The sequence below is a fragment of the Lolium perenne genome, chromosome 4, assembly GCF_019359855.2.
Source record: "Lolium perenne isolate Kyuss_39 chromosome 4, Kyuss_2.0, whole genome shotgun sequence".
Lineage (NCBI taxonomy): Eukaryota > Viridiplantae > Streptophyta > Magnoliopsida > Poales > Poaceae > Lolium > Lolium perenne.
In genome coordinates, this window is record NC_067247.2 from 228,668,811 (window position 1) to 228,685,101 (window position 16,291).

A 16,291-nucleotide genomic window follows, 5' to 3' on the forward strand; every position below is an offset into this window, starting at 1 on the left:
TGGCTACGGCTTCGATGGCTGCCTTCACCTTGGTGCTGGCTGCCTTGGCCGTTCCGGCTTCTGCGAGGCTCCGGGTCGCGTTCTTCATTCCGACTCCTCCTGGGCTCAGGCTCGCGATCATTGATCTGGCTCCGACGAGGTTCCGGCGTTCGCTCCCTGTTTCTGTTCCTTGAGGGCAGCACGCTGTCGCGGATATTGATTCCGCCAGGCCCATGGGGTCTGGTGTTTCCGGCTGGACTACGGCGACGAGGAGGTGGGGGACGCGGATATCCGTTAGGCGGAGGTGAGTGTACATTGCATCCTCCCCCTTTTTTTGATCTGACGGAGGCGTATTTGATGGTACAGGGATTGGATTTGGGTGTTCTCTGGTTTTCCTTCTGCGTTCCGAGGATCCGGTTCATGATTCATCATCACGATGGCGATTGTCATAGGCGTCTTTCTGCACGGTGGAGATGCAAAGTTTAGGGTTGGATTCCAACTTACGCGAATTATCTGCCTCGCTCTGCTGCTTCATTGTTGAAGCAATGAGCGTACGAACGTAGTCGATGTCGATCTCCTCATCTTGTTTCTTCAAGATCTCCGCAGCCTTCTTCATGTTATCCTTCGGAGTGGCGTACGGCTGCTGCTCGGTCGGAGTTGCGAAGGTGATCTTACGGGGAGCTATAGTTTCTCTCCGGATCTTATCAACCTCCTGTTGAGCCTCAGTGATCTTGTCCTCCCAATGCTTCCGGAGTTGCTTCACTTTCACCAATGATTCGTCCACCTCACGCTCGCGCTTGAGAAAATTGTCCACGAAATTCGCGGCTTCTTTCCTCTCGTCAATCATTGCGGCTGCAGTTTGGGCAAACTTTTGGGCTGTGGCCAGCATCTCCAGTCTCTTAGCTTCTAGCGCTTCTACATTTAATGCATCTTCGGGAGTAATGGGTTTGTTGAGAATATCCGAGTGTGCGATTGCATCCATGCCTGCTTGCTCAACCAATTCTTCTGGGGACAAGACTTCCTTACGCCGTCGTTCCCGCGAAAGCGGAGATCCTGTGTGGGATGGCTGTGGGTCGGATTGGGTGTTTTCGTCCTCTGATTCCCGTTGATCCAGCGCCGCCAAGGTTGCGAGAACCTGTTTAGGCTGGGCGGATTCAACTTCAGGCTGATCACCGTATCCGTATTCCTTCACCTTGTGATCGAACTCTTCAGTATCCATGGAGGGGGTATCCCCGGAAATTGGGTTTAGGTTGCCCAGGATCGACTCTTCAGCCGGAGCGCTGCTTTCTCCGACAGCCTCCTGCTGATCCGGAGCAGCGTTGTTTTCCGGTGCCTCAACCTGCTCGGGACCAGCTCCGGCTTCTTGAGGGGCGGTTCCGGCGGTATGGGCGAAGAAGTGTACGAAGTGACACCTTTACTTCTCTAACACCTGGGAGACCCATGCGGATCTATATTGGTCTTCCACCTCTATTTCCTGCTCAGGGGCGGATTGGGTGGGTTTTGATTTTTTCAGATCCAAGGCGGAATCTTCTTTGGGAAGCTCCTGCATCTCAGATCGGATCTTCGCGACTGTGTCCTGCTTAGCGGCGGTCGCATCAGCGTTACTTACCAGTGGGTTTCCGTCGGAATCGATGATTTCCCCGATGAAGATGTGTATGCCGCCGACTGGGACGATGGAGAGCTTGACGGGGTTTGTCTTAGCCGGAATACAGCACTCATCCGGAGGGACGATCGGAAGATTTTCGGCGTAGAGGACGCGCCCCACAGCGATGGTGTCGTCGTAGCTTCCCATGGCGGAACTCTCCCGGTAAGTAACGCATTTCTAGGGTTCCTTTTAAATCATTCAAAACAGTATCATGCAGAAGCAAAGGTAATTGCTTCATAAATAGTTTGATATCCTCCTACAAAATAAGTAGTGCAAATTATTAATGGCATAATTGTTCTTGCACGTGCTCTAGTATATAATTTTCGAATCCTTCTGAAAGTACATGTGTTACATCATGTGCTAGTTCGTGGCCTATCCATTCTTCCATGAGTTTGATCACAAACAACCCGCATGATGAGCTGCACCAGTTTAACAATTTCTTGATGTAAGTCCAACCACTTTTTAAATAGCAAAAGATAATACGCTTGGTACATACCTATATGTCTGTAGTGGGTCATGAATAGACTCCTCCCATGGTCAGGTAGTTATTTTAAGGTCTTGCCACTTCTCACGTAGGTTGAAATCACTCACCTAAGCAGCAACTGCTGCAGGTCAGGTACATGTGTGCAGACAGTTGGTATCTTCCCTTACAAATGTGGGTTCCAATGTTGTAGCCCTTGTTATACGTGCAGACAGAAAAGTACGTGAACAAAAGCGTGCAGAGTGTGGGTCAGGTGTGTCCACCAGCCCGAAGCCCAGATCTTGTGACGACCCCCCTGCCGATCCGCAATTCGGATGGCCCACCTCCCACGATGCTCATTCTGCATAATCGTTGATGTTTAGAGTTCGCCCGTCACGAATTTCTGGGCCGGGCGGCTCAAAACGCCAGCTGTGACGCGAAAACGTGGTACCGTCACGGAAAAATACATTCCCTGACGGATTTCTCAAACGTCAGCCCTATACCGTCATTGAAGCTCCAATTATTTGTAGTGAGTGCAAGCTGATCCTGAAGACCCTGTAGCTATTAAATAGAAAAGGAAATGACAAGGTTATATAAAAGATATAACCTTTTTTCCGCAAACAACTAAACATAAATATGAGGGTGTTAAGTGATTACGGTAACTTGTAGTTCTGGACGCTCCATGATTGAACCAAAAGAGTCAAATATTTGTATGCGGCGGTTGGGCCTATTGACGTTAAATGGAATCCAATATTTTTTATTCGCGTTAACTAGCACAAAAACCTGACAACAAAGAAAGTAAGTGGTAGCAATAGCTTTGGATTTAAATATGTATGTAATCAAAAAGTTTTGTAATGTTACCATGTGTTTAAGATAATTAAGCGGGGCACATTCTATAACCTTGTCATGCTCACTCGCACTAATAGGATTTGTGTCATCTCGACGCATCATGTTAGAAATATGTGTGGTTTCAACCCAAACCTGTCCACCTACCCTATTAGATAGATGCTCTTGGGCCCTTAAGCAGTAAATGTAACACTCATCACCTGTAGTTTGAAGCAAATGTAGTGTGAAAAATGAAAATCAGATTTACAATACAATGCACATATTTTAAATCTAGAAATGTTTACTTATGTCTCCACATAACCATCCACTGTGATCAAACAAGCACTCTAGATTAGTGCACTTTAAGCATGCGTCTAGTATCTGCACCAGTTTTATCTTTGGAGGGAAACACATGATGTATTCTTTAATTTTCTCTCCGGTCATCGCTTCCATGGGTAAAACGGTTGTGCTCATCTCTAATAGAAAATAAAAATATAATCATACGGATCGTATTAATTCACTTAGTCATTGAAAGGACAAGTATGAGAACTTTGAGCGAGATTATTAATTCACTTAGCCAGATTTTTAACATGTTCAACATATTAGTTGCATCCAGAGTATTATGACATATAATACTGGGAAATACTCATCCTTAGGATATGACTTGTTTCTAGGTTCACTTGTGGTGGGACTATGTTATAGCCTTAGTTTAGGATCCATCCTACATGTTACACTATTTATACAGCAGTGGCAACTAACATGGAATTTACTTTGATGTTTTTATGTACCAAAAATTTAGCACATTTGAGGCAAATGTCAAATATGAGAACTTTGAGCAAGATAATTAATTCACTTAGCCAGATTTTTAACATGGGCAATATATTAGTTGCATCCAGAGTATTATGACAGCTGAGAAATAATAAGCCTTAGGATAGGACTGCTTTCTAGGTTCACTTGCTGTGGGACTATGTTATAATTAGCCTTAGTTTAGGATCCACCCTACATGTTACACTATTTATACGGCTTTGGCAACTAACATGGAATTTCCTTTGATGTTTTTATGTAACATAAATTGAGCACATTTGAGGCAAAAGTCAACATCATCTACTTTGGGTCAAGGGAGAGAAAGAAATTTCTATGGGGCTAGGCCGCATAGTCTTGCTCGTGAGTTTTTTTCCTCTGATTTCGCTAGCTCACCCTTAACACACATCTTAAAGAATCTCCATATTCACCTAATAATAACTTAATAATAATGATGGCTCTAATTAGGATACATATGTAACGTACCTTTTCTACTTAATTGGGTATAGGCTTTCATCAGATCAACCAAAATACCAAGGTAGCGTCGCTCGTTTTAGCCTCCGGTGGCCGTCGCATCCTTGCTAACTGTCCTGCTATTGGTGAGGACAAGGACATTGCCATGGAAATTATTGGCAGATCAATCACGGCAAACGAAATCTCTACCTCCACCAGTAATAATATGATCCCAGGCACATGTCTCCCTATTCACTGCCTTGGTCCTTTCACAGGAGCACAAGTTCTTGTGCTAGAATACCAAAATTCACAATAATGCTTAGAAGAAACCCTCGACCATGTATGTCCAGCGATCCGAACATGATATCATTCAAGCTTATCAAGATGCAGAGCTGCTTCAGGTTTTGAGATGATTAGAATTTATGTAGTGAGCTTTGATGGATTGAAGAAATATGCAGCGAAGCACCAGGATTAGTGAGGTGCTTTAAGATGTGTCTGAAGAGTGACGTGGCATCAATTAGAGGAGGGGCCTCACAAACAAGACTATGTGACCCAGCTCCATAGAATTTTTCTCCCAAGGGAGATGCAGGAGCTGCAAAAGATTTTGCAATTCCATGAAAGGTATACCAATTTAGAGGGGAGACAACCATTATAGGATCCACCCTAATATTTCATTATCTGAATTCACCTACATGCTACACTATCTATATGGCAGTGGCAACTAACATGGAATTTCCTTTGATGAGGCAAGGTAAATAGATCTCAAAGCATGAAATCTCTAGTATCAGTGAACTATTAAAACATTATGATCTGACAGGTTGGTATTAGTTCAAACCATGATCTCACATGATGGGGAAGTTTTTCAAACAAAATGCATACAGCTGGTGACCGTATGAGAGTAAAATACATACAATTTGATACCTCATTCTGGTGATCCGGTGTTTCTCGATGGGGAATTCTTCAAACAAAGTGCACCTCAAGTTTCCCTATTGATCCGCATGATAAAATCAGGAAAGGTATGCATACAGCTGGTGATCTGCATGAGAGTAAAATACATACAGTTCGATACCTTGTTCTGGTGATCTGCTCTTTCCCTGATGGGGAATTCTCCAGACAAAGTGCACCTCAAGTTTCCCTGTTGATCCGCACGATAAAATCAGAAAAGGTATGAAACAACATTCCTCAACAATTTGAAAACTGCATAAACCTAGAGGTATGGTTATGTACCTTTACTCTCCCTGATGATCCAAGGAGTTCTCTGGCATAACAATGGTTCAAAGTACCCTTTATATGCACGCCCCAGAAAGCATGGCTGTGCGATTAGGATTATACCGATATTGTTGATCCGCAATGATGGAGTTTCCTTTAAAATGTGAGAGATCCCTTAAATGCTGCAGTTTCCTTTGAAATGGCAGGGCGGTTTCCTTTCCTGTAGCCTTGACATAAATCTATGTGTAATTTCCATTCTTGTAGCCATGAATTATAATGCTGTAATTTTCTTTCCTGGAATGATGTTGTCGTGCTGATTTCCTGTTTGTAATTTCCTTTCCTTTCCTGGAATGATGTTGCCGTGCTGATTTCCTGTGTAATTTTCTTTCCTGGAATGATGTTGCCGTGCTGATTTCCTATGTGTAATTTCCTTTCCTGGAATGATGCGCTGGAATTTCGGAGGTGGGAGGGAAAATTGATGCGATTTGGTTCTCTGGGCGGTGATTATGTGGTTTCCTATTCTATTGCACTGAAATGATGTTGTCGTGGTGAATTTGTTTGAGTCAAGTTGTGAGGGCAAACTGGTCAAGTTGAAAATAAGTGTGACAAAACCTCCGACCGGAGGAAACAGATGAAGTTCTTCCTTTGATGTTGTCGTGCTGATTTCCTGTGTGTAATTTCCTTTCCATTCCTGGAATGATGTTGTCGTGCTAATTTCCTGTGTGTAATTTCCTTTCCTGGACTGATGTTGACATGCTGATTTTCTGTGTGTAATTTCCTTTACTGGAATGATGCGTTGGACTTTCGGAGGTGGGCTGTGCCGTAATTATGCGGCTTCCTATTCTATTCCAGTGAAATAATGTTGGTGTGCTGAATTTGTTTGAGCCAAGGTAGGAGGGAAAATTGGTCTTAAGTTGAAAATATGTGTGACGAAACCTCTGGCCGGAGAAAACAACGGAAATTCTTCCTTTTTAGATGGTAGAGATAGAGATAGAGATAGATGGTGGAGATAGAGATAGATATAGATATAGATATAGAGATATAGATATAGATAGAGATAGATATAGAGAAATCTTTGCATTAATTTTGGCACTAGTTATTAATTTGGGAATTATCATAACTTGCTTTTTCTATGGGGTATTATTTTCTCTAATCGTTTTAAATGAAAAGGCCCTACGTACGTGCTAACTCATTCAGGTACGTGCTGTAATGCCTCGATCACTTATCATAAACATCATACATGACGGGCGCGCGCACCAAATCATGGAAGGTGAACTGGCTAGAGACCTGTCCCATACGCTCAGTTGTCACATTTGGTCGTTATGCGATCGATAGCCCTGCCGTCTTCTGCAAACCACTCAGCCCATACACACACGCTATAACAGCGTACGTACTCCTCTTCCCAGCTCTTTTCAGTACACACCTAGTTTAATTACTAATACTGCATCTCATACTTCCACTCCAGCACGCGCGGCCTATAAATAGTCGTCAGCCAAACCTCCTGAATTCATTGTGTAGTACTAACTGGTACTAGGAGCTCGGAGTGACAAGATTAGGACGTGCAAAATACACAGCGCGCTACTTGAGCAATAGCTTGATTGAGCTTAGCAATGGGTGCCAATACAGTTGCCTCTTGCTCCCTACCCATCGTGGCTTTCATGGCTGCGTCGTTCTTGGCTACGGTGGCCGTGGTGGCGGCGTCGGTGCCGGCGGTGTACGTGTTCGGCGACTCGCTCGCCGACGTCGGGAACAACAACCACCTGCTGACGCTGCTCAAGGCGGACTTCTCCCACAACGGCATGGACTACCCTGGAGGGAAGGCCACCGGCCGCTTCAGCAACGGCAAGAACTCTGCCGACTTCCTCGGTGCGTATTCATTTCACTCCAAACGATGTCATTCTTCCCTGACCTGCAGTCTCTCATCTCTGATTTGTCGTGCATTTGCATTCGCCTGCTAGGGTCGAATGAGAGGATATTATGACGATTTTCCGTGAGTCTTGAATCTTGATATAGTAATCCAAACTTCCCGTGCATTGCTAAGCTCATGTGGTGGAAACACAGTGCGGCTGCCCCTAGTTCAGCATTAATTTTAGTTCTTTTTTTTTTACGGGAGCTAAGTATTCTTGTGGAGTAACTACTGTGTTTTGTTAGTCCTTAAATATATCTGATACTACCTGCTACTGTTTCGTTGAGCACGATCTATGTTAGTTACTTAGTTAATTAAACAGATAAATGATCTTCTCTTCAGAATTATAGAGACGCTTGAGATTGACCGTGAGGATCGATCTGACAATCAATCCTTCAAGATATTCCCAAACAAAACTAAAAAGGAATGGCGCCATTGCATTCACGGGCAAGATATTATACACATTTTACGCGGTCCCTATTCCTCACTGCAAATTTTATTTGACCATCATTGTTGACGATGCCAAGTCGCAGCAACTGTAGCTTAGCTAGCTGGAGAAGGCACTGTGTGATAGGGAACTTCACTGCATACGTACAGATTTGGCGTCCAAAAGAAATTTCATTCTTTGCGGACGTTGTTATCTCGTCTATATCTTTCATCCCAAAAAACAGAAACATAGTTGTCCCAAGTCGCAATTTGTAAGCTCAGCCATGTGTATTCACACTTGGTGTCATTCTATATTGTACAACTCATACGTGATACGTACGTTCCAAAAAAAAAACATGACATATATAGTAAACAATCGACATCTCACAACTTTAACTAATTGTATAGACAAGGACATTTCCAATACTGAAAATACATATTACGCTGAATTTATTGATATTGATTTGGTATTGTAGACATTCATATTTTTGTTTATAAGGTCGGTCAACTTTTAACTAAAAGAATGCACTCCCTATTTTTTTTAAACGGAATTAGTTATGCACATTCTTACAACTCTAACCTCGAGGACTTATCCTGATTGCGGGGACGACTAACTTCCATCGGACCGTCAGCTTGGTAACTTTCTTTATATTGTATATATGAAACCTACTCTAGATATATCGTATATGAAACCAGAATTTCTTAATACTTGAAACCTACTCTAGAATTTCTTAATACTTGAAATCAGAATTTAGAGGTCAAGAAGGCAATGGCAGACATGTGGGATTTAAACTCAAAATATCGTGTTATATTCTTATGGAAGTAGATGGACTATATGATATAATACCCTGATATCTTGACCAAAAGTGTTTCAAGTGTGACCGTAGTAGTCTTCCTTAATTGCATACCATGGAAAGGACTTTAGATAATATAAAGTATCTAAATATATTGCTTAATTGTGAGTTTCTGACATGTACATGGATGCAGCCGAGAAGCTCGGGCTGGCGAGCTCACCACCGTACCTCGCCTTATCCTCAAGCAGCAATGCCAACTATGCGAACGGTGTCAACTTCGCTTCTGGTGGTTCAGGAGTCTCCAACGCCACAAACAAGGTACGCAGGCTAGCTTGTCGATCGAGTGTGTGAAAAATTGGGAACCAGAGACTGACCGACTGATGAAATGAATCACAGGATCAGTGCATCACCTTCGATAAGCAGATCGAGTACTACTCCGGCGTGTACGCGTCTCTGGCGCGGAGCCTCGGGCAGGAGCAGGCGGCGAGCCACCTGGCCAGGTCCATCTTCGCCATCACCATCGGCAGCAACGACATCATCCACTACGCCAAGTCCAACGCCGCCGCCAAGCTCAGGAACCCCTCCCAGCAGTTCGTCGACTCGCTGATCCAGTCCCTCACGGGCCAGCTGCAGAGCCTGTACAACCTCGGGGCACGCAAGGTGGTGTTCCTCGGCGTGGGGCCGGTGGGCTGCACCCCGTCGCTGCGGGAGCTGAGCTCCACCAAGGACTGCGTCGCCGAGGCGAACGCCATAGCCGTGCAGTACAACAAGGCGGCCGAGGCCGTCCTGAGCGGCATGAGCTCGAAGCACCAGGACCTGCACTACGCGCTCTTCGATTCCTCCGCCGCGCTCCTCCGGTACATCGACCAGCCGGCGGCGTACGGGTTTGCTGAGGTCAAGGCGGCTTGCTGCGGCTTGGGAGACTTGAACGCCAAGATCGCATGCACCCCGATCAGCCACTACTGCTCCAACCGCTCGGACCACGTCTTCTGGGACTTCTACCACCCCACGGAGGCCACCGCGCAGAAGCTCAGTAGCACCGCCTTTGATGGTTCGCCTCCCTTCATCTTCCCCATCAACATAAGGCAGCTTAGCGAAATATAGCCACGTGAACCGCAAAATGTGTTTCACATTTTTTCCGATAATGGGTGTTTTATTATTTGATCAAGCAATTACATTCGGTCTCTGCGTAACCAGGATGCACACAACCATTCGAGAGTCTGAATAACTCAAAGTAAAAAACATGCTTTTGAAGTCTCTCCTCTGTAAGAGCAAAATTCACACCCCAAGTTTTGTGTGTTTGATGACAACACTTGAGTAATCTCACCGTGTGCCTTAAGTATCATTGTTAGATTTGCAAGAGCACGGTGACCACGCCGGACGCGTCAAGATCGGAAGACTGAAGTGTAGTTGATAAATTTTCTGGTTTTGTGTGTGTTTAGCGAGGTAACAAGGTTGGAGAGAAAAAGCGAAGAAAACCAGATTTAGCCAGGCCGGTACTACCGGTACCTGTAGCGGTAGTACCGCTACCCCTATAGGTACCTCCGTCGGTACCGCTCTGAGTCTGCGCTGATTCGTTACCCAGAAACACGCTGCGGTACCCCTGCAGTACCTGGGGCGGTAGTACCGCTCACGAGCGGTAGTACCGCTCAAGGTACCGCTTAGGTACCGTAACCGAGTTACGGTCGTACCGCCCTGGTACCGCTCTGGTACCGCTTTGGATCCAGTATGGTTTGGACCCTATTGCGGTACCTCAAGCGGTACCTCGTGCGGTAGTACCGCTCTGCGTCCTTTGAACAGATCTAGAAGGATTTCGAATTCAGAGCGGTAGTACCGCTTACCCAAAGCGGTAGTACCGCTTAGGCCAAATCTGGACATAACGGTTGGATTTGGAGGAGCCTATTTAAGGGCCCCTTCTTCGCCAACACGATTTTATCTCTTACCCCTCTCTCTCCTCCATTGTTGCTGAGCTTAATCCTTGAGGATCTCCTTCCCCATCCAAAAAATCTTGCCCAAACTTTGAGGATAGGTGGAGGAGACCCCGATCTATAGTTCTACCAAGAGGGATTTCACCAATACTAGCTATTCCTTAGTGGATCTTGGTGGTAAGGTTCTTTTAGTGGATCTTGGAGAAGAGTTCCTTTTGTGGAGCATTGGAAGAGTTCCTTTGGTGGAGCATTGGAGAGTTCCTTTGGTGGAGCATTGGTGATGGGTTCCTATGGTGGAGCATTGGAGATGTGCAGCTATGGAGTCTAGCTTGGTGATGTACTAGATCCATAGGGTGTTGGGAGCATCCTTGTGTGTGGAGCTCGCCCCAACCTTGTGAAGGAATCACCGCCTCGACCGGTGCCTTAGTGGAAGAGTGAGAGCACCTCCATGGAGCTCTCTCGAGGAAGAGGGTGAGGCCTTCCTTCGTGGTGTGGCCGCCTAGTCTCTTGTGTGAGACTAGCACCTCCTCAACGCAGACGTACTTCCTTTAGTGGAAGGAACTGCGGGAAACAAACCTCGACTCGCCTCGCCCCCCCCCCCCCCGGTTGTCTCGCTCCTTACTCTCGTTATCTTGTTGATTCCTTTACTTGTTGCACTCGTCCGATATTCATTGTAGGATCAGCCCTATTGCTAAAAGTTCACACCTTTACCTTTCGTTGCATAAAAATTGAAAAAGGCTAAAACTTGCCGTAGCGCCATTCACCCCCCCCCCCCTCTTCTTCGCTACGATCCATTCAAGTGGTATCAGAGCAAGGTTTTCTTGCTCGGGTTTTACCGCCTAAGAAATGGCCGAACAAGAGTCGGATAAGAATGGGTCACCTTCCCTTGTGCCACCCGCTCCATCATCGCCCATCGATTCCACGACGGCTACGTTGGATGACCTCAAGAAATTGGAGTCATCCATCGTTGCCCAAATGAAGGCGATGATGATGGAGTTGGTTGTACAAAAACCAAACCCTCCACCAAAGGCAAGTGCCGAGGATCCGCCACAAAAAGCTAACACCCTTCCTCTTGTTGATTTTGTCGCGGAAGCGACAAAAGATTCACAAAAGGAAGGGCTTGGGGATACCAGCACTTCAACAAAAGGGAAGGATGATGACACACCGGTTGCGGAACGTCAAGGGGGTTATCATGCGGTGCCACCACCAAATGATCATCAACGTTCCGATACCGATGCCGCATATCTTGTCGCATGGTTCACCACCGTTACTCGAGTCAAACAACTTTGAGAATTGGCAATTCTTAATGCGTTCTCATGTGCGCAGCGCTTCTACCGAGCTTTGGCGTATCATTGAGGAGGGCTATTCACCACGAGATCCAAAGAGCTTGACAAGAAGAGATGTGGTGGATGACCAACTCAACGCCACCGCCATCAACATGATTCATATGGCCATCACCCCCAAGGACCGCGCTCATATCCGCTCGCTCAAGACCGCCAAGGAAGCATGGGACAAACTTGAGAAGCTCTTCCTCGGCAATGCAAGCATCCAAAGTTCTCGTTTTGATGAAGTGAACAACATGGCCGACAATTTCGTCATGATTGAAGGAGAGACTCCCGAAGAAATGTATCGGCGCCTCATCGCTCTTGCCGTACAAATGCAAGATCTTGGAGCAACGTTCGTGGATGACCATTGGATCAAGCGCAAGTTCTACAACGCTCTCCTCCCTTATGAGGAAGTGAAGTTGACGGCCATCCGCCAAAACGCCTCCTTCCGTGCTATGACATCCGATGAAGTCCTTAGCGAAGTCATCGCTTTGGACATCTCCAAGAAGAATGCGGAGGATCTTGTTGCTCGCGCCCACAACTCCCGCAAGCCCAACCTTGCATTGAAGATGAAGGTGCATGAAGCTAGTGAAAGTGATGAGGATCCCGCTGAGTGGGGATCGGATGATCTCAAGATCAACTACCATGAGCACATGGCTCTCGCCGCCAAGAAGTTTTGGGATGGAAACATGTCCCGAAACACAAGACCAAGAAGATCTCGTGATTCTCCAAGAAGACTCTCCAAGAGCCCAAGAGAAGGGACAAATGGAAGAACATGCTACAATTGCGGTGACAAGAATCATTTTGTCGCGGATTGTATGTTTGAGAGAAGAGAAGATCATGGTGGAAGGCTTATCCCAAAGGATAGGTACAAGCCACTCTCCAAAGGATTCTCCAAGTTCTCCCCAAGATCCGATGACGACAAGGTCTCCTCCAACAAGAAGCCTAAAGCCTTCATCATTCGAGAAGAGTACTCCTCCGATGAAGATGGAGAGCATGAGGACAAGCACTCCAACAAGGAAGGAGAGGGAGTGGCCGCCATCGCCATTTCCACTCCCTCTATCTCCCTCTTCAACTCTCCTAATGAGAACCTCGTCACCAACAATGCACGTTTCCTTATGGCAAAGGTATCCACGGAGGTAAAATCCCCTTCCAAACCATCATCTTCGACTAATACCTTATATATTGATGATGCCACTAGTCTCACCGTTAAACGTGAGATTATGGGTTTGGATTCCTTGGATTCTTTTCTCACTAACATGAAGGGGGACACCAAGATTCATGTTGGGGCTCTCTTAGCCCAACTTGGTGCGGCACAAGATCTTATTGAGAAGAGGGAGAAGTTGGAAAGGGAAGCGGCCTTTGAGCTTGCCAATCTCAAGGAGGAGCTTGATGATGAACGGAATCTTCGCATGTCTCTTGAATCTAGTGTCATCGTTCTTGAAGACAAGAATGAAGCTATTGTTTCACGACTCACCAAGGATCGAGACCATGCTCTTGAGTTGGTTGGTGACCTCAAGAAGAAGATGCTCTCACTCGAGGAAGCCAACAAAGCGAAAGATGATGAAGACCCCAATTCTTGCCATGATGAGCTTGTGGATTAAATTACTTCCTTGAGGAGGCACAATGCTCTCCTCTTGGAAGTCAATGCTCTTCAAGAAGAAGCCTTGGATGAGTACTACCGCTTGTTCAAAGAGAAGACCTCATGTTGCAACCATGAAGAAGAAATTGCCGCTCTTGAGATCACCAAGGCCAAGCTATTGTGTTTGAGTAGCAAGCAAGAAGAGTCGTTGGTGGAGTGTCTCCGCATGAGCAAGGAGAAGGATACGTGTTGTGATCATGAGGAGGAAATAGCCGCCTTGAAGAGAAGGGAAGCCAAGCTCATGGAGGTCAACTCCATGCAAGAAGAAACCTTGAAGGAGTACTTTCCTTTGAGCAAGGATCGTGCATGTTGCACTCATGAAAGTGACATTGCCAAGATAGAGAATGACAAGCGCATGCTCATGAAGATGAACGCTCTCCAAGAAGAAGCTTTGATGGAACACTTCCGGGTAAACAAGGCAAAGGAGGTCCAAGTGTTTGATATTTGCCATCCACACCCGGAGCATGAAGATGAAGTCAATCGCTTGAAGGCCAAGGTTGATAGACTCCAAGTTCAAGCCAAGTACTTGGAAGGAATCATTGAAGCTAAAGAGGGAGCCAAAGAGGGCTCGCGCAATGAAGGAGGAGTGGCTACCAAGCCAAAGAGAAAGAGGAAGAGGAGGACCAAGAAGAAGAAGGACAAGGAGAACATGGAGACCAACCTTGAAGGGAGCAACGCTAGCTCAAGAAGAGATGGAGTACCCAACTCCGCCTCGACGGGTTTTGCCGGCTCTAACAACCCTTCTCATGTTCTTTTTGTTGATTACTATGGACATATTCATGCTCGCTTTATTGGTCCTCAAAAGGACAATGTTGATTGGACTATTTGGGTTCCCAAACCCCTTGTTACTAACATGCTAGGACCCATTGAAAAATGGGTACCTAAATCCAAGACTTGATTCCTTGTAGGACTATGCTTCCGGTGGCGCTAAATTGGTGGTTGATAGTGGAGCCACAAGTCATATGATCGGAAGCAAGGATATTGTTGTCGACCTCGGGCCTTCTCTCTCCACCGTTTCATATGGCGACAACACGTGCTCTAAGGTATTGGGTCTTGGCAAGGTGGTGGTAACACCCGACATCTCACTTGTGAATGTCCTTCTTGTCGAGACCCTTGGTTACAACTTACTCTCCGTTCATCAAATTGCTCGTATGGGACTATGCACTTTCTTTGATGAACATATGGTGGTCCTCTTGTGGAGCAAGACACTCAATGTAGCTTTTGTTGGATATGTAGAGAACGGGTTGTATGTTGTCGATTTCTCCGGAAAGACAACGTCATCCGCTCTTTGCTTATTCGCCAAAGGTGACAAGGGTTGGTTATGGCATCGCCGACTAGCCCATGTCAACATGAGGACTTTGCAAAGTCTCCACAAGGGTGGCCACATTCTCGGACTAAAAGAAGATGTCTCCTTTTGCAAGGATCGTGTTTGTAGGGCTTGCGTACAAGGAAAAATGCATGGAGCTCCTCACAAGGCGAAGACTATCATCTCTACCACAAGATGCTTGGAGCTCCTACATTTTGATCTCTTTGGTCCACCATCTCATGAAAGTCTTGGAGGAAAGAAGTATTGCCTCGTCATCGTTGATGACTATTCACGCTATTGTTGGGTATTCTTCTTCAAGTACAAGAGTGAGACTCAACGAACCATGATGGAGTTTGCCAACCAAGTTCAACGCAAGTACGACAACAAGATTCTCGCAATAAGGAGCGACAATGGAACGGAGTTCAAGAACTACACATTGGATGACTTCCTCGGCGAATAAGGAATCGAACACCAAAACTCCACGCCATATACTCCCCAACAAAATGGGGTCGCCGAAAGGAAGAATCGAACCTTGATCGAAGCCGCTCGAACCATGATGATGGAATACAAGTCCAACTATAATTTTTGGGCGGAAGCTATCTCTATCGCATGCCATGCTACTAATCGCCTCTACTTTCGCAAAGGTCTTGAGAAGACACCATATGTGATCCTCACCGGCAACAAGCCTAATGTGTCATACTTCAAGGTCTTGGGATGCAAATGCTACATACTTGTCAAGGACACGCGCCTATCCAAGTTTGGTTCAAGAGCTCAAGAAGGAATTTTCGTTGGCTATGCTACGGATTCTCACACCTATAGAGTCTTCAACAAGTCAAGTGTACGTGTTGTAGAATCTTGTGATGTGACGTTCGATGAAGATGATAGATCTTTGGAGGAGCGAAGTGCTTCTTGTGAGAAAGGAGATGCAATTCCCCCGGATACCATAGGAAGGATGGGTGTTGGCATTCGTCTACCTCAAGAGCTACCTTCTATGAGTATCGGGGAAGGACCAAGTTCCACCCAAGTGGAGCCATCTACACCACAAGGCCAAGCTTCTTCCGTTGATCTAACAAATGCAAGTCAACCTCTACAACAACCTCAAGTTCAACCTCAACCTCAAGATCAACCTCGACATCTACAACGACAATCAAGTCCAAGTTCACCTCAACAAGCTCAAGAACAACATACACCGCAAGCTCGTCTACCTCAACACCCAACATCAAGTGACCAAGGTCAAGCTTCAAGTTCTTCTCCGAGTGGTTCGGGGATAATCTTCATGGACAATAATATTCCCTATACCCCCGAGCCGTCCGGATCTCATGACAAAGTTGCCTCTTTCAACGACAATGGAGGTCAAGGCGAGGACCTAAACTGTGATGAAGGCCAAGAGGACTCACAAGAACCATCTCCTCAAGCCGACACTCGCCGTGAAGATCCTACTACAAGACACTTGTGTCTCAAGTCTCATTCCTTGCATAACATCATTGGTGATCTAAAGAGAAATGTTACCACTCGGAGGCAACTTGCAAACTTTTGTGCGCACCACGCCTTTGTCTCTAAAGTGGAACCACTCAAAGTTGATGATGCTCTCA

The 16,291-nt window shown here is 46.0% G+C and overlaps 1 protein-coding gene across 1 annotated transcript; it reads left to right on the top strand.

The window, feature by feature from the left end:
* Window positions 1-6,802: 6,802 nt before the first annotated feature.
* LOC127323304 (GDSL esterase/lipase At5g55050) lies at window positions 6,803-9,691 on the top strand. Its single transcript, XM_051351469.2, has 3 exons — window positions 6,803-7,238; window positions 8,692-8,816; window positions 8,895-9,691. Exons 1-3 carry the CDS (start codon window positions 6,983-6,985, stop codon window positions 9,600-9,602), a joined length of 1,089 nt encoding a protein of 362 aa, XP_051207429.1. The 5' UTR covers window positions 6,803-6,982; the 3' UTR covers window positions 9,603-9,691.
* Window positions 9,692-16,291: the final 6,600 nt, after the last annotated feature.

What these genes read in the sequence shown, in the direction of transcription:
- LOC127323304 (XM_051351469.2), top strand. Translation starts at nt 6,983, where the DNA reads ATGGGTGCCAATACAGTTGCCTCTTGCTCCCTACCCATCGTGGCTTTC. An exon ending in GAACTCTGCCGACTTCCTCG is followed by an intron (nt 7,239 to 8,691) that starts GTGCGTATTCAT and finishes ACATGGATGCAG; the next exon opens with CCGAGAAGCTCGGGCTGGCG. An exon ending in TCTCCAACGCCACAAACAAG is followed by an intron (nt 8,817 to 8,894) that starts GTACGCAGGCTA and finishes AATGAATCACAG; the next exon opens with GATCAGTGCATCACCTTCGA.